This window comes from Salmo salar, chromosome ssa07, assembly GCF_905237065.1.
Source record: "Salmo salar chromosome ssa07, Ssal_v3.1, whole genome shotgun sequence".
In the NCBI taxonomy this organism is placed as follows: domain Eukaryota; kingdom Metazoa; phylum Chordata; class Actinopteri; order Salmoniformes; family Salmonidae; genus Salmo; species Salmo salar.
In genome coordinates, this window is record NC_059448.1 from 27,819,040 (window position 1) to 27,840,237 (window position 21,198).

General features: G+C 43.5%; 2 protein-coding genes across 3 annotated transcripts in view; one reads left to right on the forward strand and one right to left on the reverse strand.

Moving 5' to 3' along the window:
- acox3 (acyl-CoA oxidase 3, pristanoyl) overlaps positions 1-610 on the reverse strand; it is a 27,504-nt gene extending 26,894 nt beyond the window's left edge. The window contains exon 1 of one of the 2 annotated variants that reach the window (XM_014207108.2): positions 367-610. The gene's annotated coding sequence lies outside the window, so the exon portion shown is untranslated. Of the gene's footprint in view, positions 1-232 lie in introns of both variants that reach the window. The other variant, XM_014207109.2, reaches the window with a different exon arrangement.
- On the forward strand, positions 603-20,080 carry LOC106608956 (sentrin-specific protease 3). Its single transcript, XM_014207208.2, has 11 exons — positions 603-783; positions 1,585-2,349; positions 2,645-2,803; positions 3,456-3,567; positions 4,474-4,621; positions 12,904-12,951; positions 14,638-14,715; positions 14,982-15,119; positions 18,385-18,468; positions 18,598-18,648; positions 18,941-20,080. The coding sequence occupies exons 2-11, from the start codon at positions 1,623-1,625 to the stop codon at positions 19,049-19,051; spliced, it is 1,656 nt and encodes a 551-aa protein (XP_014062683.1). The 5' UTR covers positions 603-783; positions 1,585-1,622; the 3' UTR covers positions 19,052-20,080.
- Positions 20,081-21,198: the final 1,118 nt, after the last annotated feature.

Sequence of the window (21,198 nt, forward strand, 5' to 3'; positions counted from 1 at the left end):
AAGTCCCTTCCAGACAATCAGCTATATAGAGCAAGGGTCAATTTCTGACAAAACCATGAATGACATCACGTAGACTTTCAAAAACGTGTTGCTCTACCAGCAAATAGCTGTCACCCTCATAACATTGATTGTCACAATCACCTAGATTACATCAACGTGCCATTTTGTTGACACCAACAAGCAAATAAACAAACTTTCATAACAGAACACAGCTCACTGCACGAGAACTCACCACCTGTCATAATTTCACTGCTTCCACTGTGTATAATGTTTATTTTCTATGATGCAGCACATCCATAACTTAAAAAACACATTTATTCTAACTTCATGAGAAGCAAAATCTTGCCGAAAATGTGCTACTCTTACCTGTACCCTGCCCTGCACCGCTTAAGCTAGGTCATAAATGACGCGATGCAGTGCGACGGGTTTCGTGTGTTGTCAGTCGAGAGGGTTTTTAGCATAAATTCGCATTGCTGCACTGTTTCTTCCTTTGCACCTCTTATAGACTATCAAACATTTATTTCAATATATGTTATTATTATTCACCGTGCCATCCCTTTCTGTTAAAAGCGATGTTATTTTCTTGAAACCGGAAGTCCGGAAAGGGATCAACGTTAGCTGGGGGGTGGTGACGATTGCTTTACTACATCAGTGTCTGCTTCATTGAATGAGGTTTATTAACAGAAAAGTCGCGTCTGTTTTGGTCCCAAAAATTATTTAGAACACTACGCAAACGTTTAACTGTATATTAGAAACACATTTGCACTAAACTGCAGTTTAACGGTGAGTGTGGGGTTGCATTTTACTTGAGACAAAAACGATAGGCGACCGGCAGTTTATGTTGCTATTTAGCTAATGTTAGCTTGCGAAGTAGCTAGCTAGCTAGCTAGCTATATCCTTGCTAAGTAGCTAGCATCGTTTTTCGCTTAATTGGTTAATCGTGCATTGCTTATACAATGTGCATACAAAACAACATACTAAACTGTAAAATAGTTTTGATAGTTTAAAGTTAACTTCGGTCCTGTCGAAGCAAGTTAAACATGTTTAATCGCTATCCCATTAACGTTAGCTAGTTATCAGCTGCTAACGTTAGCTGCAAACGACAGCTATCAACTGCATAGTTAACTAGCCACCTTGCCAGCGTTTGTGAGCAACATTGAATACATTGTGACATATCATTCACTTTTCTGCATCGTCAATAGTTGTATCTTTTGTTTCCAGTACACAGGTTTCTTATATAAAGTGCAGCCTGCTAGCTCGCCAGATGAACGTTATAATTAATGACTACCAAAATGAATGGCGTTCGCAAGGCACAGGATGTAAATGCATCAATGCACGCTATGTTGAAATTTGAAGCGTTGAGCTGCTTACAACAATTAGGCTAACCGGAAAGTAATGTACTAATTTATGGCCTAATGAGTTGCAGAAACCAACATGGGGTTACAGTCATGGTTGCAGAATTCTATGCACTTGCTTTGCATGTTGTAGATTTGCTTATTATAGTAGTGTCCTACCTACTGAAAAACATTGGAGGTGCATCATGTGACATTTGTCTCAAATTTCTCCCCCTTATTTGTTCCCCAGGCGACGAGCTGGCGCAGGTCGTGGGGTGCCCGTGGACCATGAGGGACAGTGGTAGCAGCCTAGCACAGAACTGTTGGCAGGGGCAGCTGGGCCTAGCTGTGGGCCAGGAGGACAGTGGGGATGGAGGAGGTGGTGGTGTAGCAATCTCTGGGGGTCACCTGGAGATGGACCCAACCTCAACCCACCAGATTCCCAGCCCCATGCCCCTAAAGCTGGGCCAGAAGGAAAGGGTGGCCTGGGAGGCCGAGTACATGGACATGGAGGGGGAAAATGATGAGGAAGACATTGAAGGTGAGGGCTGGGATGATGATGATGTTGAGGAGGAGGAAGGACAGAAGGCTGAGGAAAAAGGAGAGGAGGCTGAGGTCGTATGGGAGGTCCCACACATGGTCCCCACCACATCCCTACAAGAGCAGAATCATCATCACCAGCTGCAATCACCACTGGATGACCATGACAACAACCAGGCCGAACCTGAAGCCAGGGACTTTCCCATTGTCCCTATCCAGTCCAGGCTCAACGGGCTCAGGCAGCGCAGGCTGAGGCGCTGGAGGAAGCTCCACTCCCATGAAGGCCTACGGCTCCGTCTCACCCAGCATTGGAAGACCTGGCGTCACCGGGCACAGTGGGTGGGCACCCTGGGGCACAGGAGGGCAAGGAGTTGGCGTCGGTATAGTTGGTATTCCAACCGCCAGAGGAGGGGAGTGGACCCGGGTCTGAGCAGCCCACTGTCAGATGACGAGAGGCTCGTTGGGTCTGAAAGAGGTGAGATGATCCCATGGAAGGTGTATCTGATAAACTGAAGACTCAGTGTTCGAAAGGGCTGTTGATATGATCAAAACAACTGAGAGGGTACACACAAGTCTCTATTTTTTGCTGGCAAATGCAATTCTTATCTAATATACCCACTGTTGGCAAAATTGGAACGCTTGTGTTGGCACTGGGCTGATATGTTTCAATGACTGTGACTATGCATCTCAAAAGGTATCACCATTTTTATATAAACTATACTATAATTATTTCATAATATTCACTTACTAGACTTTTGTCGTCCATGCAGACAACCGATTGAATGGTTACTCAGGAGACTACCAGTGCAGTCAGATGGGTGGTCTGGGGGAGAGCGGAAGAAGGGAACCAGAGGCCTCATCGTACTCCATCGTCAGAGAGAAACCTGTGGAGGTCACTCTCACTGAGGAACACATGAGCTGTGTGCATGGTAAACTGAAACATACAATTTTGCTTTGGGAAAATGACCTTTTCTAGTTTAAATTATTTAATGAAGTAACTCAGGGATTTCCTGCTATTGAAATCATTGGGCAGGGGGCCTCCCGAGTGGTGCAGTGCTAGAGGTGTCACTACAGACCTGGGTTTGATCCCGGGCTGTCACAACCGTCCGTGATCGGGAGTCTCATAGGGCGGCTCAAAATTGGCCCAACGTTGTTTGAGTAGGGTTTGGCCGGGGGGGGGCTTTACATGACTCATCATGCTATAGCGACTCCTTGTGCCGGGCGCCTTCGCCTCCCGAGCCCGTTGGGGAGTTGCAGCAATGAGACAAGATCGAAATTGCTACATTGTATAGAATTGACCTCAATGGGTCTAATGATGAACTTAGCCATAAGATGCTTTTGGGAAACGGGGCCCTGTTCAGGTAAGAAATTTAGCTTGTTCTTTTCTCAAATCATTGTGCTGGGGTATGAGGTAGTTGAGGTAATGTGTACATGTTAGTATGGTTTAGCGTTACACATCTGCTACCAACAGGATATGAATATAGGACTGTCCTTGGCTGCTCAAGGTCACAGAATCCTCTACAGTCAGTGTGATTCCATATTACTCTCCCAACATTCTGTATTGTTTTCCCGTTGTCTCAGGGATCCTGGATGACTCCCTCCAGAAGTACGGCAGTCTGATCCCCATCCACGCTGACGATGTGGTGGAGAAATTAAAAGACATCTTCAATGACAACTTCTCACAGCCTCACAGGTCTGAGACGTGTGTACACACACACACACACACACACGTAGTATACACGTTCACACACACAGGCAGATGTGCGAACACGCACAGACATGCAAAACAATACACGCGCAGTTGCACATTCTCACACAGTGCCCACACATACAGTACAAACTCATAATGTCTTATAGAGAATGACACCAACACAGCCTAATATTTACACAATCTGATATCCCTGATGTCTGCCTAATGTGAGGTTCCTTTTTAAATGTTGGCCATAAAAAGCCTGGTGCTCTTTGCCAAGGCCAGGTGGAATGTAAACCAAGTCCATCTGTCCTGGAGAGTAGTCACGCATTCCTTCTAGCTTCTACGCAGCACTCTAATTTCGGACATAGAATTAGAATTATTCCAATTCTATAATTTTTAGACCTCCAAATGAGTTGTTTTTAACACTTCCAACACATTCTGCCGGAGTGAATTGGAACATAGGGAATGGGAAACACCCACATGATGAAACCACCCACATGTCATTAGTATCACCCAAGTTCTGAGTATGTTCATGGAAATGAGTCTTCGTGTTATGACAAGACACAAATGTTACAACTTGAAGATCGTGATGTAAACCATCTGCGATGGAACCCCCTGTTCATCACCAGAGCTTGGGAACCAAACGGAAGAAAACTGATTGAAACTGGTACGGACAAGTTGGACTCTCCAATAAGAAACGCTTGTTTTCGCTATGTTGTGCACTAATGAATATGACCCAACTGTTGCCCAGTGTAAAGTTTTAACGAGGAACAAATGTTTATGGTTCAAGTATTCCTTGACTGATACAGTGCCATCTGATATTTCCCAAAAAGACAAGGTGGTATAATGCAGAAAAACTTTTGTAATAGTTCCATATAGCTCATCTCATGTTTCCATTTCCAACAGGAAAGTAGTGGTCCAACACCTAATCCAGTCCTACCAGAGGTCGTCCGGCACGGCCATGGTGCGAGGGTTCCGTGTCAACTACAAGCGTCATGTCCTCACCATGGATGACTTAAGCACGTTGTATGGACAGAATTGGCTCAATGACCAAGTGGGTGGGACCCTTTACTAACACTTTTGTAATTTGTCAAATGCACGTCTATGTCAACATGTATTTTTTTATGGGCTTGTGATGTTAGAATTGTACATTTTTATATACCATGTCAGCCTTGTTTTTAACTCCATTCATATGACTCCCCTCACTCATACAGGCGCAGTGTATTCTATAAATTACCAAAATGATTCAGTCAGCACTTTCAGAGAGCGATGAACTAAAGTGGCACCAACTGATAAACAAACCTGAAAGTGTTAAAAAAAAAAACTCCAAATTATTTCACTTATAATTCACTGTATCACAATTCCAGTGGGTCAGAAGTTTACATACACTAAGTTGACTGTGCCTTTAAACAGCTTGGAAAATTCCAGAAAATAATGTCATGGCTTTAGAAGCTTCTGATAAGCTAATTTACATCATTTGAGTCAATTGGAGGTGTACCTGTGGATGTATTTCAAGGCCAGCCTTCAAACTCAGTGCCTCTTTGCTTGACATCATGGGAAAATCAAAATAAATCAGCCAAGACCTCAGGAAAAAAATTGTAGACCTCCACAAGTCTGGTTCATCCTTGGGAGCAATTTCCAAACTCCTGAAGGTACCATGTTCATCTGTACAAACAATAGTACGCAAGTATAAACACCATGGGACCACGCAGCCGTCATTCCGCTGAGGAAGGAGACGCGTTCTGTCTCCTAGAGATGAACGTACTTTGGTGCGAAAAATGCAAATCAATCCCAGAACAACAGCAAAGGACCTTGTGAAGATGCTGGAGGAAACGGGTACAAAAGTATCTATATCCACAGTAGAACGAGTCCTATGTAGACATAACCTCAAATGCTGCTCAGCAAGGAAGAAGCCACTACTCCAAAACAGCCATAAGAAAAGCCAGACTACGGTTTGAAACTGCACATGGGGACATGGACTGCATGCATGTGTATGTGTGTTATATATATATATATTATATATACTGCTCAAAAAAATAAAGGGAACACTAAAATAACACATCCTAGATCTGAATGAATGAAATAATCTTATTAAATACTTTTTTCTTTACATAGTTGAATGTGCTGACAACAAAATCACACATAAATAATCAATGGAAATACAATTTATCAACCCATAGAGGTCTGGATTTGAAAACCACACTACAGGCTGATCCAACTTTGATGTAATGTCCTTAAAACAAGTCAAAATGAGTCTCGGTAGTGTGTGTGGCCTCCACGTGCCTGTATGACCTCCCTACAACGCCTGGGCATGCTCCTGATGAGGTGGCGGATGGTCTCCTGAGGGATCTCCTCCCAGACCTGGACTAAAGCATCCGCCAACTCCTGGACAGTCTGTGGTGCAACGTGGCGTTGGTGGATGGAGCGAGACATGATGTCCCAGATGTGCTCTATTGGATTCAGGTCTGGGGAATGGGCGGGCCAGTCCATAGCATCAATGCCTTCCTCTTGCAGGAACTGCTGACACACTCCAGCCACATGAGGTCTAGCATGGTCTTGTATTAGGAGGAACCCAGGGCCAACCGCACCAGCATATGGTCTCACAAGGGGTCTGAGGATCTCATCTCGGTACCTAATGGCAGTCAGGCTACCTCTGGCGAGCACATGGAGGGCTGTGCGGCCCCCCAAAGAAATGCCACACCATGACTGACCCACCGCCAAACCGGTCATGCTGGAGGATGTTGCAGGCAGCAGAACGTTCTCCACGGCGTCTCCAGACTGTCACGTCTGTCACGTGCTCAGTGTGAATCTGCTTTCATCTGTGAAGAGCACAGGGCGCCAGTGGCGAATTTGCCAATCTTGGTGTTCTCTGGCAAATGCCAAGCGTCCTGCACGGTGTTGGGCTGTAAGCACAACCCCCACCTGTGGACGTCGGGCCCTCATACCACCCTCATGGAGTCTGTTTCTGACCATTTGAGCAGACACATGCACATTTGTGGCCTGCTGGAGGTCATTTTGCAGGGCTCTAGCAGTGCTCCTCCTGCTCCTCCTTGCACAAAGGCGGAGGTAGCGGTCCTGCTGCTGGGTTGTTGCCCTCCTACGGCCTCCTCCACGTCTCCTGATGTACTGGCCTGTCTCCTGGTAGCGCCTCCATGCTCTGGACACTACGCTGACAGACACAGCAAACCTTCTTGCCACAGCTTGCATTGATGTGCCATCCTGGATGAGCTGCACTACCTGAGCCACGTGTGTGTGGGTTGTAGACTCCGTCTCATGCTACCACTAGAGTGAAAGCACCACCAGCATTCAAAAGTGACCAAAACATCAGCCAGGAAGCATAGGAACTGAGAAGTGGTCTGTGGTCCCCACCTGCAGAACCACTTCTTTATTGGGGGTGTCTTGCTAATTGCCTATAATTTCCACCGGTTGTCTATTCCATTTGCACAACAGCATGTGAAATGTATTGTCAATCAGTGTTGCTTCCTAAGTGGACAGTTTGATTTCACAGAGGTGTGATTGACTTTGGAGTTACATTGTGTTGTTTAAGTGTTCCCTTTATTTTTTTGAGCAGTATATGTGTGTGTGTGTGTGTGTGTGTGTGTGTGTGTGTGTGTGTGTGTATATATGTATGTGGGGGCGGCAGGTAGCCTAGTGGTTAGAGCATTGGACTAGTAACCAAAAGGTTGCAAGCTCGAATCCCTGAGCTGACCAGGTAAAATTCTGTCGTCCTGCCCCTGAACAAGGCACTTAACCCACTGTTCCTAGGCCATCATTGAAAAATAAGAATTTGTTGTTAACTGACTTGCCTAGTTAAATAAAGGTAACATAATTTAACATTGAATGTTCTGACTTAAATCTATGGCAGGACTTGAAAATGGCTGTCTAGCAATGATCAACAACCAACTTGACAGAGCTTGGAGAATTTAAAGAATAATGGGCAAATATTGGACAATCCAGGGGTGCAAAGCCCTTAGACTTACACAGAGACTCACAGCTGCAATCGCTGCCAAAGGTGACTCTAACATGTATCGATTAACTCAGGTGGTTGAATCAAGTATTTGTTTTATTTTCTATAAAAAAAAATAAAAAATACTCCAATGTCAAAGTGGAAGAATTGTATGTAGATTACAAAAAGTTAAATCCATTTTAATCTCAGTTTGTAACAACAAAAGGTCGAGGTATGATGCTTTCTGAAGGCACTGTAAAATGCCTGTGCCAAAGCCTGCCACCTATCCTCTAATGAAGGTGTTTCTATATGTGCCTAAATGTCCTTTTTTATCTACTGTACTTAGCTTTTTGTTAATGCATGCATGTTACAATTGATGTAATGTATTATAGATGATGCCAGAGGAAATATGTTTGACCTTTTTTTTTTTTTTTATCTGTATTTTGTATAGTCAATTATTGTGGAGCCACACTAATACATTTTTCATACGCTGTAAGGCCACATACATGCTAGGGTCTAGGATTCTAACTTGATATTTGCTCATGTAAAATGGTGCCGGAGAAGGCAGACGTTTTACGTGCCCCCATCCAATTGTTTTTGCATTTGCTTGGTTTGTAACTTATTTATTTTCTTAGTTTGTACATAATGTTGTCGCTACTGTCTCTTATGACCGAAAATCACTTCTGGACATCAGGACTGGCAGAATCCTTTTTTCCCCCCTTTTAACGAGTCTGACGAGCCCGATGCGAACGATATACTGCTTTCTCGGGAATGGGCCCAGATTTGCTTGAATTTGTGGGCGATTGAATGAACCCCCAATTCCTTCCATTCTGCTAGCAAACGTGCAATCTTTGGACAATAAAATAGATGATATATGCTGAAGATTAAACTACCAACGGGACATTCAAAACTGTAATATCTTATGCTTCACGGAGTCGTGGCTGAACGACGACACTATCAACATACAGCTGGCTGGTTATACGTTGCACCGGCAGGATAGAACAGCGTCGTCTGGTAAGATAGGGCAGCGAACTATGTATTTTTTGTAACTAACAACTAGTGCACGATATCTAAGGAAGTCTCGAGCTATTGCTCGTCTGAGGTAGAGTATCTCATAAGTTTTAGACCACAACATCTACCTAGAGTTTTAATCTGTATTTTTCATAGCTGTTTACATACCACCACAGTCAGAGGCTGGCGCTAAGACAGCATTGAATGAGATGTTTTACGCCATAAAAAAATGCTCACGCAGAGCCGCCGGCTCCAAGTAGCCGGGAACTTTAATGCAGGGAAACGTAAATCCGTTTTACCAAATTTCTACCAACATTTTAAATGTGCAACCAGAGGGGAAAAAACTCTGGACCACCTTTACTCCACACACAGACGCATACAAAGCTCTCCCTCGCCTTCCATTTGGCATATCTGACCATAATTCTATCCTCCTGATTATTGCTTACAAGCAAAAATGAAAGCAGGAAGCACCAGTGACTAGGAAAAAAAGTGGTCAGATGAAGCAGATGCTAAGCTACAGGACTGTTTTATTAGCACAGACTGGAATATGTTCTGGGATTCCTCCAATGGCATTGGAGTACACCACATCAGTCATTGGCTTCATCAATAAGTGCTTCGATGACGTCGTCCCCACAGTGACCGTACACACACACCCCAACCAGAAGCCGTGGATTACAGGCAACATCCACACTGAGCTAAAGGCTAGAGCTGCCGCTTTCAAGGAGCGGGACTCTAACCCGGAAGCTTATAAGAAATCCCACTATGCCCTCCGACGAACCATCAAACAGGCAAGGGTCAATACAGGACTAAGATCGAATTGTACTACACTGGCTCCGACGCTTGTCGTATGTGGCAGGGCATGCAAACCATAAGACTACAAAGGGAAGCACAGCCGAGAGCTGCCCAGTGACACGAGCCTACCAGACGAGCTAAACTACTTCTATGCTGGCTTCGAGGCAAATAACACTGAAACATGCATCAGCTGTTCCAGAAGACTGTGTGATCACGCTCTCCGCAGCTGATGTAAGACCTTTAAACAGGTCAACATTCACAAGGACGCAGGACCAGAAGGATTACCAGGACGTGTACTGCGAGCATGCGCTGACCAACTGGCAAGTGTCTTCACTGACAATTTCAACCTCTCCCTGTCTGAGTCTGTAATACAAACATGTTTTAAGCAGACCACCATAGTGCCTGTGCCCAAGAACACGAAGGTAACCTGCCTAAATGACTACCAACCCGTAGCACTCACGTCTGTAGCCATGAAGTGCTTTGAAAGGCTGGTCATGGCTCACAACACCATTATCCCAGAAACCCTAGACCCACTCAATTTGCATACCGCCCCAACAGATCCACAGATGATGCAATCTCTTTTGCACTCCACACTGCCCTTTCCCACCTTGACAAAAGGAACAGCTATGTGAGAATACTATTCATTGACAACAGCTCAGCGTTCAACACCATAGTGCCCTCAAAGCTCATTGATTAGCTAAGGACCCTGGGACTAAACACCTGCAACTGGATCCTGGGCTTCCTGACGGGCTGCCCCCAGGTGGTAAGGGTAGGTAACAACACATCCGCCACGCTGATCCCTAACACAGGGGCCCCTCGGGTGCGTAGTCAGTTTCATCCTGTACTCCCTGTTCACCCAGGACTGCGTGGCCAAGCACGACTACAACACCATCATTAAGTTTGCTGATGACACAACATAGGTAGGCCTGATCGACAAGACAGGCTATTGGGAGTTGGTCAGAGACCTGGCCGTGTGGTGGCAGGACAACAACCTCTCCCTCAACGTGATCAAGACAAAGGAGATGATTGTGGACGACAGGAAAAAGAGGATTGAAAACGCCCCCATTCTCATCGACGGGGCTGCAGTGGAGCAGGTTACCTGGTGTCCACATCACCAACAAACTAGCATGGTCCACCAAGACAGTCGTGAAGAGGGCACGACAAAGCCTATTCCCCCTCAGGAGACTGAAAAGATTTGGCGTGGGTCCTCAGATCCTCAAAAGTTCTACAGCTGCACTATGGAGAGCATCCTGACTGGTTGCATCACTGTCTGGTGTGGCAACTGCTCGGCCTCCGACCGCAGGGCACTACAGAGGGTAGTACGAATGGCCCAGTACATCACTGGGGCCAAGCTTCCTGCCATCCAGGACCTCTATACCAGGTGGTGTCAGAGGAAGGCCCTAAAAATATTCAAGGACTCCAGCCACCCTAGTCATAGACTGTTCTCTCTGCTACCGCACGGAAATCGGTACCGGAGCGCCTAGTCTAGGTCCAAGAGGCTTCTAAACAGTTTCTACCACCAAGCCATAAGACTGCTGAACACCTAATCAAATGGCTACCCAGACTATTTGCATTGTCCCCCCCCTCTTTTACACCGCTGCTACTCTCTGTTATCATCTATGCATTGTCACTTTAATAACTCTACCTCCATGTACATTTTACCTCAACTAACCGGTACCACCCTGTACAGTTGTGGCCAAAAGTTTTGAGAATGACACAAATATTAATTTTCACAAAGTCTGCTGCCTCAGTGTCTTTAGATATTTTTGTCAGATGTTACTATGGAATACTGAAGTATAATTACAAGCATTTCATAAGTGTCAAAGGCTTTTATTGACAATTACATGAAGTTGAAGCAAAGAGTCAATATTTGCAGTGTTGACCCTTCTTTTTCAAGACCTCTGCAATCCGCCCTGGCATGCTGTCAATTAACTTCTGGGCCACATCCTGATGATGGCAGCCCATTCTTGCATAATCAATGCTTGGAGTTTGTCAGAATTTGTGGGGTTTTGTTTGTCCACCACCTCTTGAGGATTGACCACAAGTTCTCAATGGGATTAAGGTCTGGAGAGTTTCCTGGCCATGGACCCAAAATATCGATGTTTTGTTCCCCGAACCACTTAGTTATCACTTTTGCCTTATGGCAAGGTGCTCCATCATGCTGGAAAAGGCATTGTTCGTCACCAAACTGTTCCTGGATGGTTGGGAGAAGTTCCTCTTGGAGGATGTGTTGGTACCATTCTTTATTCATGGCTGTGTTCTTAGGCAAAATTGTGAGTGAGCCCACTCCCTTGGCTGAGAAGCAACCCCAAACATGAATGGTCTCAGGATGCTTTACTGTTGGCATGACACAGGACTGAAGGAAGCGCTCACCTTGTCTTCTCCGGACAAGCTTTTTTCCGGATGCCCCAAACAAACGGAAAGGGGATTCATCAGAGAAAATGACTTTACCCCAGTCCCCAGCAGTCCAAACCCTGTACCTTTTGCAGAATATCAGTCTGTCCCTGATGTTTTTCCTGGAGAGAAGTGGCTTCTTTGCTGCCCTTCTTGACACCAGGCCATCCTCCAAAAGTCTTCGCCTCACTGTGCGTGCGGATGCGCTCACACCTGCCTGCTGCCATTCCTGAGCAAGCTCTGTACTGGTGGTGCCCCAATCCCGCAGCTGAATCAACTTTAGGAGACGGTCCTGGCGCTTGCTAGACTTTCTTGGGCGCCTTGAAGCCTTCTTCACAACAATTGAACCACTCTCCTTGAAGTTCTTGATGATCCGATAAATGGTTGATTTAGGTGCATTCTTACTGGCAGCAATATCCTTGCCTGTGAAGCCCTTTTTGTGCAAAGCAATGATGACGGCACGTGTTTCCTTGCAGGTAACCATGGTTGACAGAGGAAGAACAATGATTCCACCACCCTCCTTTTGAAGCTTCCAGTCTGTTATTTGAACTCAATCAGCATGACAGAGGGATCTCCAGCCTTGTCCTCATCAACACTCACATCTGTGTTAACGGGAGAATCACTGACATGTCAGCTGGTCCTTTTGTGGCAGGGCTGAAATGCAGTGGAAATGTTTTTTGGAGATTCAGTTCATTTGCCTGGCAAAGAGGGACTTTGCAATTAATTGCAATTCATCTGATCACTCTTTATAACATTCTGGAGTATATGCAAATTGCCATCATACAAACTGAGGCAGCAGACTTTGTGAAAATTAATATTTGGCATTCTCAAAACTTTTAGCCACAACTGTAAATAGTCTCGCTATTGTTATTTTACTACTGCTCTTTAATTACTTTTATTTCTTATTCTTATCTATATATTTTTTTACCTGCGTTGTTGGTTAGGGGCTCGTAAGTAAGCGTTTCACTGTAAGGTCTACACTTGTTGTATTCGGCGCATGTGACTAAGATTTGATTTGTAACATGAATTTCTGCATACATTTAGCATTTTCTGCATTGAAAAATTGCATGACTTATGCAAAATTATTTGTGGGTATGTCTACTTAAGATTGAGCCCTGTATGAAAATATCTGTTACTTTTGAACAGATTAAAAGCAAGGCATTGTGCATTGTTTATTCAATGTCTCTTCTTAGGTCATGAACATGTATGGTGACCTTGTGATGGACTCGGTGTCCGAGAAGGTAGGAACCATTTTAAATGTATAATACAACATACTTAATAATATTAATATTTTATATACATTTTATATAAATATTAATATAATATTTCTCCTGAATACAGTACAGTGGCAAGAAAAAGTATGAACCCTTTCGGAATTACCTGGATTTCTGCATAAATTTGTCATATAACTTGATCTGATCTTCATCTAAGTCACAACAATAGACACACAGTCTGCTTAAACTAATAACACAAACAATTATAGGTTTTCGTGTCTTTATTGAACACACAGTGTAAACATTCACAGTGCAGGGTGGGAAAAGTATGTGAACCCCTGCATTTAATAACTGCTTCACCCTCCTTTGGCAGCAATAACCTCAATCAAACATTTTCTGTAGTTGCCGATCAGACCTGCACAACGGTCATGAGGAATTTTGCCCACGCCTCTTTACAAAACTGTTTCAGTTCAGCAATTTTCTTGGGATGTCTGGTGTGAACCACTCTCTTGAGGTCATGCCACAGCATCTCAATCGGGTTGAGGTCAGGACTCTGACTGGGCCACTCCTGAAGGCGTATTTTCTTCTGTTGAAGCCATTCTGTTGTTGATTGATTTCTGTGTTTTTGGTCGTTGTCCTTTTGCATCACCCAACTTCTGTCGAGCTTCAATTGGCAGACAGCCTAACATTCTCCTGCAAAATGTCTTGATAAACCTGGGAATTCATTTTTCCGTCTGATGGCAAGCTGTCCAGGCCCTGAGGCAGCAAAGCAGCCCCAAACCATGATGCTCCCTCCACCATACTTTATAGTTGGGATGAGGTTTTGATGTTGGTGTGCTGTGCCTTTTTTTTCTTCACACATAGTGTTGTGTGTACCTTCCAAACAACTCAACTGTAGTTTCATCTGTCCACAGAATATTTTGCCAGTAGCGCTGTGGAACATCCAGGTGTTCTTATACGAACTTCAGACGTGCATCAATGTTTTTTTGGACAGCAGTGACTTCTTCCGTGGTGTCCTCATGAACACCATTCTTAATGTTTTATGTATCGTAGACTCGTCAACAGAGATGTTGGCATGTTCCAGATATTTCTGGAACTTTTTGTTTTTTACTTAACCTCATTGAGCATTCTGCGCTGTGCTGTTGCAGTCATCTTTGCAGAACGGCCATTCCTAGGGAGAGTAGCAACAGCGCTGAACTTTCTCCATTTATAGACCGTTTGCCTTAACCTTGATGTTCATCAATCCACAGTTTTAGAGATACTTTTATAACTCTTTCCAGCTTTATGCAAGTCAACAAGTGGTAATCTTAGGTCTTCTGAGATCTCTTTTGATTGAAACATGGTTCACATCAGGCAATGCTTCTTGTGAATAGCAAACTAAAAAAAAATTTTTATAGGGCAGGGCCGCTCTAACCAACATCTCCAATCTCGTCTCATTGATTGGACTCCAGGTTAGCTGACTCCTGGCTCCAAAACCTACACAATGAATGTTTTTAAATGATGTATTCAATATACAAATATTGAATTTGTGTGTTAGTTTAAGCACCCTGTGTTTGTCTATTGTTGTGACTTAGATGATCAGATCAAATGTTATGACCAATTTATGCAGAAATCCAGGTAATTCCAAAGGGTTCACATACTTTTTCTTGACACTATATTCAGTGAGGGAGAACATCTGTAGCATCTGATGTCTTTTTTTTTCTTCTCTCCCAGGTTCACTTCTTCAACAGTTTCTTCTACGACAAGTTGAGGACGAAAGGCTACGATGGAGTCAAACGATGGACAAAGAATGTAAGGATCCATAAAGATATTCGTTATCTAATAGTTTTTTTTTTGTTGCGTTGTCCTCAATATACCTGCTTTGCATTATCCTTTCTCAATCAAGCAATCAAATGTTGTCAGTATATTGCATTATAACTAAATATGCAACAAATTGTGAACCAATTGACATTTGTGCACCTGTCACGAATATAATGAGTGGGGAAAATCTGTTACGCATAGAGATCCGGGCCTTAAACCACCAACGCCTTAACATGTTCCTACCTCTTCTCTCCCAGGTGGACATCTTCAAGAAGGATCTCCTCCTGATCCCCATCCACCTGGAGGTCCACTGGTCCCTGGTCAGCGTAGACATCCCCCGTAGGGCAATCACCTACTTCGACTCCCAACGCACTCTCAACCGACGCTGCCCAAAGGTGAGACGGCCATCTTTCAAATGCATATTTAACCTTTATTTAACTCGGAAGTCCAGTTACGGTCAGAACACCTCTTTCCCAAGTGAGACCTGACCATGGGTCACATAGAGAAACTTTGCTTGCTAAAATCTGAGTGAATGTTCTTTTTTGTGACGTACCTTTTTTCTTCTCTGTCATGTAAACTCAGCAAAAAAAGAAACGTCCCCTTTTCAGGACCCTGTCTTTCAAAGATAATTCGTAAAATTCTAAACTTCACACATCTTCATTGTAAAGGGTTTTATCACTGTTTCCCATGCTTGTTCAATGAACCATAAACAATTAATGAACATACACCTGTGGAGCAGTCGTTAACCTCTCTTGGGTAGGGGGCAGTATTTTCACGGCCGGATGAAAAACGTACCCAAATTAAACGCCCTACTACTCGGGCCCAGGAACTAGAATATGCATATTATTAGTAGATTTGGATAGAAAACACTCTGAAGTTTCTAAAACTGTTTGAATGATTTCTGTGAGTATAACAGAACTCATATGGCAGGCAAAAACCTGAGAAAGATCCAACCAGGAAGTGGGAAATCAGGTTCTTGTAGTCTTTTCAAGTCATTGCCTATCTAACACAAAGTGACTTAGGGTTCATTTTGCACTTCCTAAGGCTTCCACTAGATGTCAACAGTCTTTAGAAAGTTGTTTGAGACGTCTATGGTGAACAGAGAGCGAACAAAGGAAGTTGGAAGTTGTTGACTCAGGAAAGCACATGAGTTCATTGGCGCGCCTTCACGTGAGGGGTAGCTGTGTTCCAAAACGTTTTTCAAGACATTGGAATCGTCCGGTTGGAATATTATTGAAGTTCTAAGTTAAAAAGGCCCTAAAGATTGATCCTATACAACGTTTGACATGTTTGAACGAACGTAAATATAACTTTTTTACTTTTCGTCGTGACATTTTGGCCGCGCTTCCTACACTTGGAGTAGCTTACTGAACACGCAAACAACAATGAGGTATTTGGACATAAATTATGGACTTTATCAAACAAAACATTTATTGTGAACCTGGGATTCCTGGAAGTGCCTTCTGATGAAGATCATCAAAGGTAAGTGAATATTTCTAATGCTATTTATGATTTAAATGACTCCAAAATGGCGGGTATCTGTATTGCTTGATGTCTTTTTCTGAGCGCAGTACTCAGATCATTGCAAAGTGTGCTTTCCCGGTGAAGCTTTTTTGAAATCTGTCACAGCGGTTGCATAAAGGAGATGTTCATCTATAATTCTTTGAATAACAGTTTAATATTTTATCAACGTTTATGACGAGTATTTTTGTAAATTGTTGTGCTCATTCACCGGCAGTATTGGAGGCAAAATATTTTCTGAACATCACACGCCAATGTAAAATGCTGTTTTTGGATATAAATATCAACTTGATTGAACAAAAAATGCATGTATTGTGTAACATGATGTCCTAGGAGTGTCATCTGATGAAGATCGTCAAAGGTTAGTGCATAATTTTAGCTGGTTTTCTGGTTTTTGTGACTCCTGCCCTTGCTAGGAAAATGGCTGTGTTTTTTCTTGTGTTGGAACTGTCCTAACATAATCGAACTTTATGCTTTCGCCGTAAAGCCTTTTTGAAATCGGACAATGTGATTACATTAAGGAGACGTGTATCTTTAAAATGTTGTGAAATAGTTGAATGTTTGAGAACTTTGAATTATGACATTTTGTGGTTTTGAATTTGGCGCTCTGATTTTTCACTGGCTGTTGAATAGTGTGAACCGTAGCGTCCCACCTCCCCAAGAGAGGTTAAGACACTAACAGCTTACAGACGGTAGGCAATTAAGGTCACAGTTATGAAAACTTAGGACGCTAAAGAGGCCTTTCTACTGACTCTGAATAACACCAAAAGAAAGATGCCCAGGGTCCCTGCTCATCTGCGTGAACATGCCTTTGGCATGCTCCAAGGAGGCATGAGGACTGCAGATGTGGCCAGGGCAATAAATTGCAATGTCCGTACTGTGAGACGCCTAAGACAGCGCTACAGGGAGACAGGACAGACAGCTGATTGTCCTCATAGTGGCAGACCACATGTAACAACACCTGCGCAGGATCGGTACATCTGAACATCACACCTGCGGGACAGGTACAGGATGGCAACAACAACTGTCTGAGTTACACCAGGAATGCACAATCCCTCCATTAGTGCTCAGACTTTCTGCAATAGGCTGAGAGAGGCTGGACTGAGGGCTTGTAGGCCTGTTGTAAGGCAGGTCCTCACCAGACATCACCGGCAACAACGTCGCCTATGGGCACAAACCCACCATTGCTGGACCAGACAGGACTGGCAAAAAGTGCTCTTCACTGACGAGTCGCAGTTTTGTCTCACCGGGGTGATGATCTCATTCGTGTGTTTCGTCGATGGAATGAGCGTTACACTGAGACCTGTACTCTGGAGCGCGATCGATTTGGAGGTGGAGGGTCCGTCATGGTCTGGGGCGGTGTGTCACCGCATCATTGGACTGAGCTTGTGGTCATTGCAAGCAATCTCAACCCTGTGTGTTACAGGGAAGACATCCTCCTCCCTCATGTGGTACCCTTCCTGCAGGCTCATCCTGATATTACCCTCCAGCATGACAATGCCACCAGCCATATTGCTCGTTCTGTGTGTGACTTCCTGCAAGACAGGAATGTCAGTGTTCTGCCATGGCCAGCGATAAGCCCGGATCTCAATACCATTGAGCACTTCTGGGACCTGTTGGATCGGAGGGTGAGGGCTAGGGCCATTCCCCCCCAGAAATGTCCGGGAAATTGCAGGTGCCTTAGTGGAAGAGTGGGGTAACATCTCACAGCAAGAACTGGCAAATCTGGTGCACTCCATAAGGAGGAGATGCACTGCAGTACTTAATGCAGCTGGTGGCCACAGCAGATACTGACTGTTACTTTTGATTTTGACCTTGTTCAGGGAAACCTTGTTCAGGGAAACATTTTTACATTTCTGTTAGTCACATGTCTATGGAACTTGTTCAGTTTATGACTCAGCTGTTGAATCTTATGTTCATGCAAATATTTACACATGTTTAAGTTTGCTGAAAATAAACGCTGTTGACAGTGAGAGGACGTTTCTTTTTTTGCTGCGTTTATTTAGGATTTAGTGGCACCTCGATTTCTATTTGTTACAGCACCTGATTTATTTCACCTCGTTCAGAATGGTCTGTTTGGTTGTTTATTTGGTTGTCTTTGAAATGAAGTGAAATTCGTTCTTTTGTTTTCCACCTCAGCATATTGCAAAGTATCTGCAGGCGGAGGCTGTCAAGAAAGACCAGAGAGATTTCCTTACAGGGTGGAAAGGCTATTTCAAAATGGTGAGTTGGTTTGTCTTCAATTCTGATTCATAGTGTAACAATAATTGCTTTACATGAATGAACAACAGATTTTGTTTGTTTGACATTGGTGGGGGTATATTCTGAGTGCATTTACTGTTTGTGTTTCAGAATGTGGGCCGTCAGAACAATGACAGTGACTGTGGGGCGTTTGTTCTTCAGGTAGGTCCAAGTCCTGATTTATAATCAGAGAGCCATGGTCCATAGCTGTCCTTGTACTACACACTTGTGTGCTGAATTCTAAATCAAGCCTAGTCCCTACTCCCAAGACCTTGTCACTCATTTAGATTGAGGTTTGGATAGCTTTAATATTCTAACTGCTTAACGTTGCCCTTTGAATGGCAAGGTAGAGCAATTTGGTGCTAGAGGGCCTGGATGTTGCTTTCGGGGCCTTTGTGTCCAACACTAGGGGGAAGCATGATTTCTAACCTGTCTCTGTCGGTGTTCCTTCCAGTACTGCAAGACTCTAGCCCTGGGTCAGCCGTTCAGCTTCGGCCAGCAGGACATGCCCAAACTGAGGAGACTCATGTACAAGGAACTCTGTCACTGCAAGCTCTCGCTGTGACACCACGCCCTTTGAGGATTTTTAACAAAGAAGTGGGGGATTCTGAGGAAGCGAGGGATGGTTATAATGACCTATTTTAAACGAGCTTGTGACTGAAAGAAAGGAAACAAGAACTTTTCAAAGGAAACATTTTTTTCCCCTTGACGACATTGATATCCAGAGACTTTACAACTACAAGTGGACCTTTTTTATCTTTTCGACCCCCGTTATCTGTCCCCTTTTTTTTTTTTTATTCTCTCCCATGACCCTAGTTTTTATTTAATTTTGATGTTTGTTTTCTTGTGATTGACAGAGGCCAAGTCTTCGATTATATCCCAAAAGGCACACTATTTCCATATGTAGTGCACTACTTTTGATCATGGGCCCTGGACAAATGCAGTACACTATATAGGTAATAGGGTTCTATTTCGGATGCAAACCAAGTCTACTATACTCTGGTGGTGAAATGGTGCATTTGAATAAAAATACACTTTATTTACACTTTTCTCTTTCTCCCAATGGACTTATCACCGGTGCAGGAACCCCCCCCAAATGGACAAGCGTCGATTGGGGGGGGAGTGGTTATTCTATCTTCACTTATGTTCATTTTTTTTTTTGGTCTTTGTCAGTAGAAAAACATGTTGCTATGCTTATTGTTCATGGTGGATTTTGGAGGGCAGTGATGTTTTTATTTTGATTTAAAATAAAAACAATCTTACTAAGTCGTGTTGGAGTCATTGGTTGGACCATGTCGGCTATAAACAACCTTGATTCCCAAATGGCACTCTCTGCCCTTTATAGTACACTACTTTGACCATAAGGTTCTGGTCAAAAGTAGTGCACTATATAAGGAATGTGGTGACATTTGGCACACATTTGCGGTATTACATTTTCCCCTCTTTAACTAAAAGTGACATTGTTGATGGGTATGTTTTTTGTTTTTATATTGTTTTTCGAGCAGAAGTTTGATGGAACGTAAATTGATTGTTTTTATACCTTTTTAAAAAAACATTTATGGTTGATCAGAATAAACAAGTACATGGCAAGGAACAGAATTGAAAGTTGAATTTCTTTCATGCTTTGTATAATGTATTTATTAGCTAGTGTGAATAGAGGAAGAGGAGGATTTCTCTAGTACTGTGGTGTGGCATCTAGATGTTCTGGATTGTGTGCTGGTTTGTTTTTTGTTTGTCTGTCTGGGTGATCATATCTAAAAAGACAAAGCTATTCATGCATACCTAAATGACACTATAAATATATTTCATGATTTTGCTGGAGCAAAGGTTTGCTTCCTGCTGGTAGTGGCCAAGTGCTAGCTTATAGTAGTTACACATTGATGTGGAAGGTAGATTGCTCATACTGACTTCTATAGTTCCAGTCATTATAATTCTAACACAGTGTGGTGTGCTTTTTGAACCAATATTAGAGGGTAAGGTAGAGTGGAGGTTGTCCGTCACATCTGTTTTATGGCGTGAGTTACCAAAGCAGACAATGTTAGTCATTAGATACGTTTTATCTCCATTACTAAAAATAGAGGGTAGTCTAGTTTGGTGTTGAGGCTGTAAATGACTCATGTTCTTCCAAAAAAGTTCAGGGTACAAGTACAACATGTGTTCATTGCAACACAGCAGGAGACACGTCATCTAATTATTACTGTAATTTGTGAAATTACTATTTTTAATATGTTTATTTAACTAGGTATGTCCGTTTAAATAAGAAAAAAATCGTATTTACAATAATGGCCTACCCCAGCCAAACCCGGACGACGCTGGGCCAATTGTGCCCTGCCCTATGGGACTCCAATCATGGCCGGATGTGATACAGCCTGGATTCTAACCAGGGACTGTAGTGACGCCTCTTGCACTGAGATGTAGTGCCTTGACCGCTGCGCCACACGAGAGCCTAATGGAGTGACGTAAAGACTGGCAGGGGATGGCTCTGGTCATATGTGGTGCTAAATGCACTGTTCCTGCATCGGTTTCAGAATTCTCATTCTAGAAAGTTGACGTTTTTAACATGATCGGAAACGCTGATCTAAGATCAGTGTTCGAGCGCTTTCAACGTTGCAAAGGAAATGCCCAATGAAAACTGACTTCAAGCATGCTTTTGCCCAATAGTTACATGCGATGGGAGGGTTATATATTATATCCCGCCTACTTGAGTGTAAA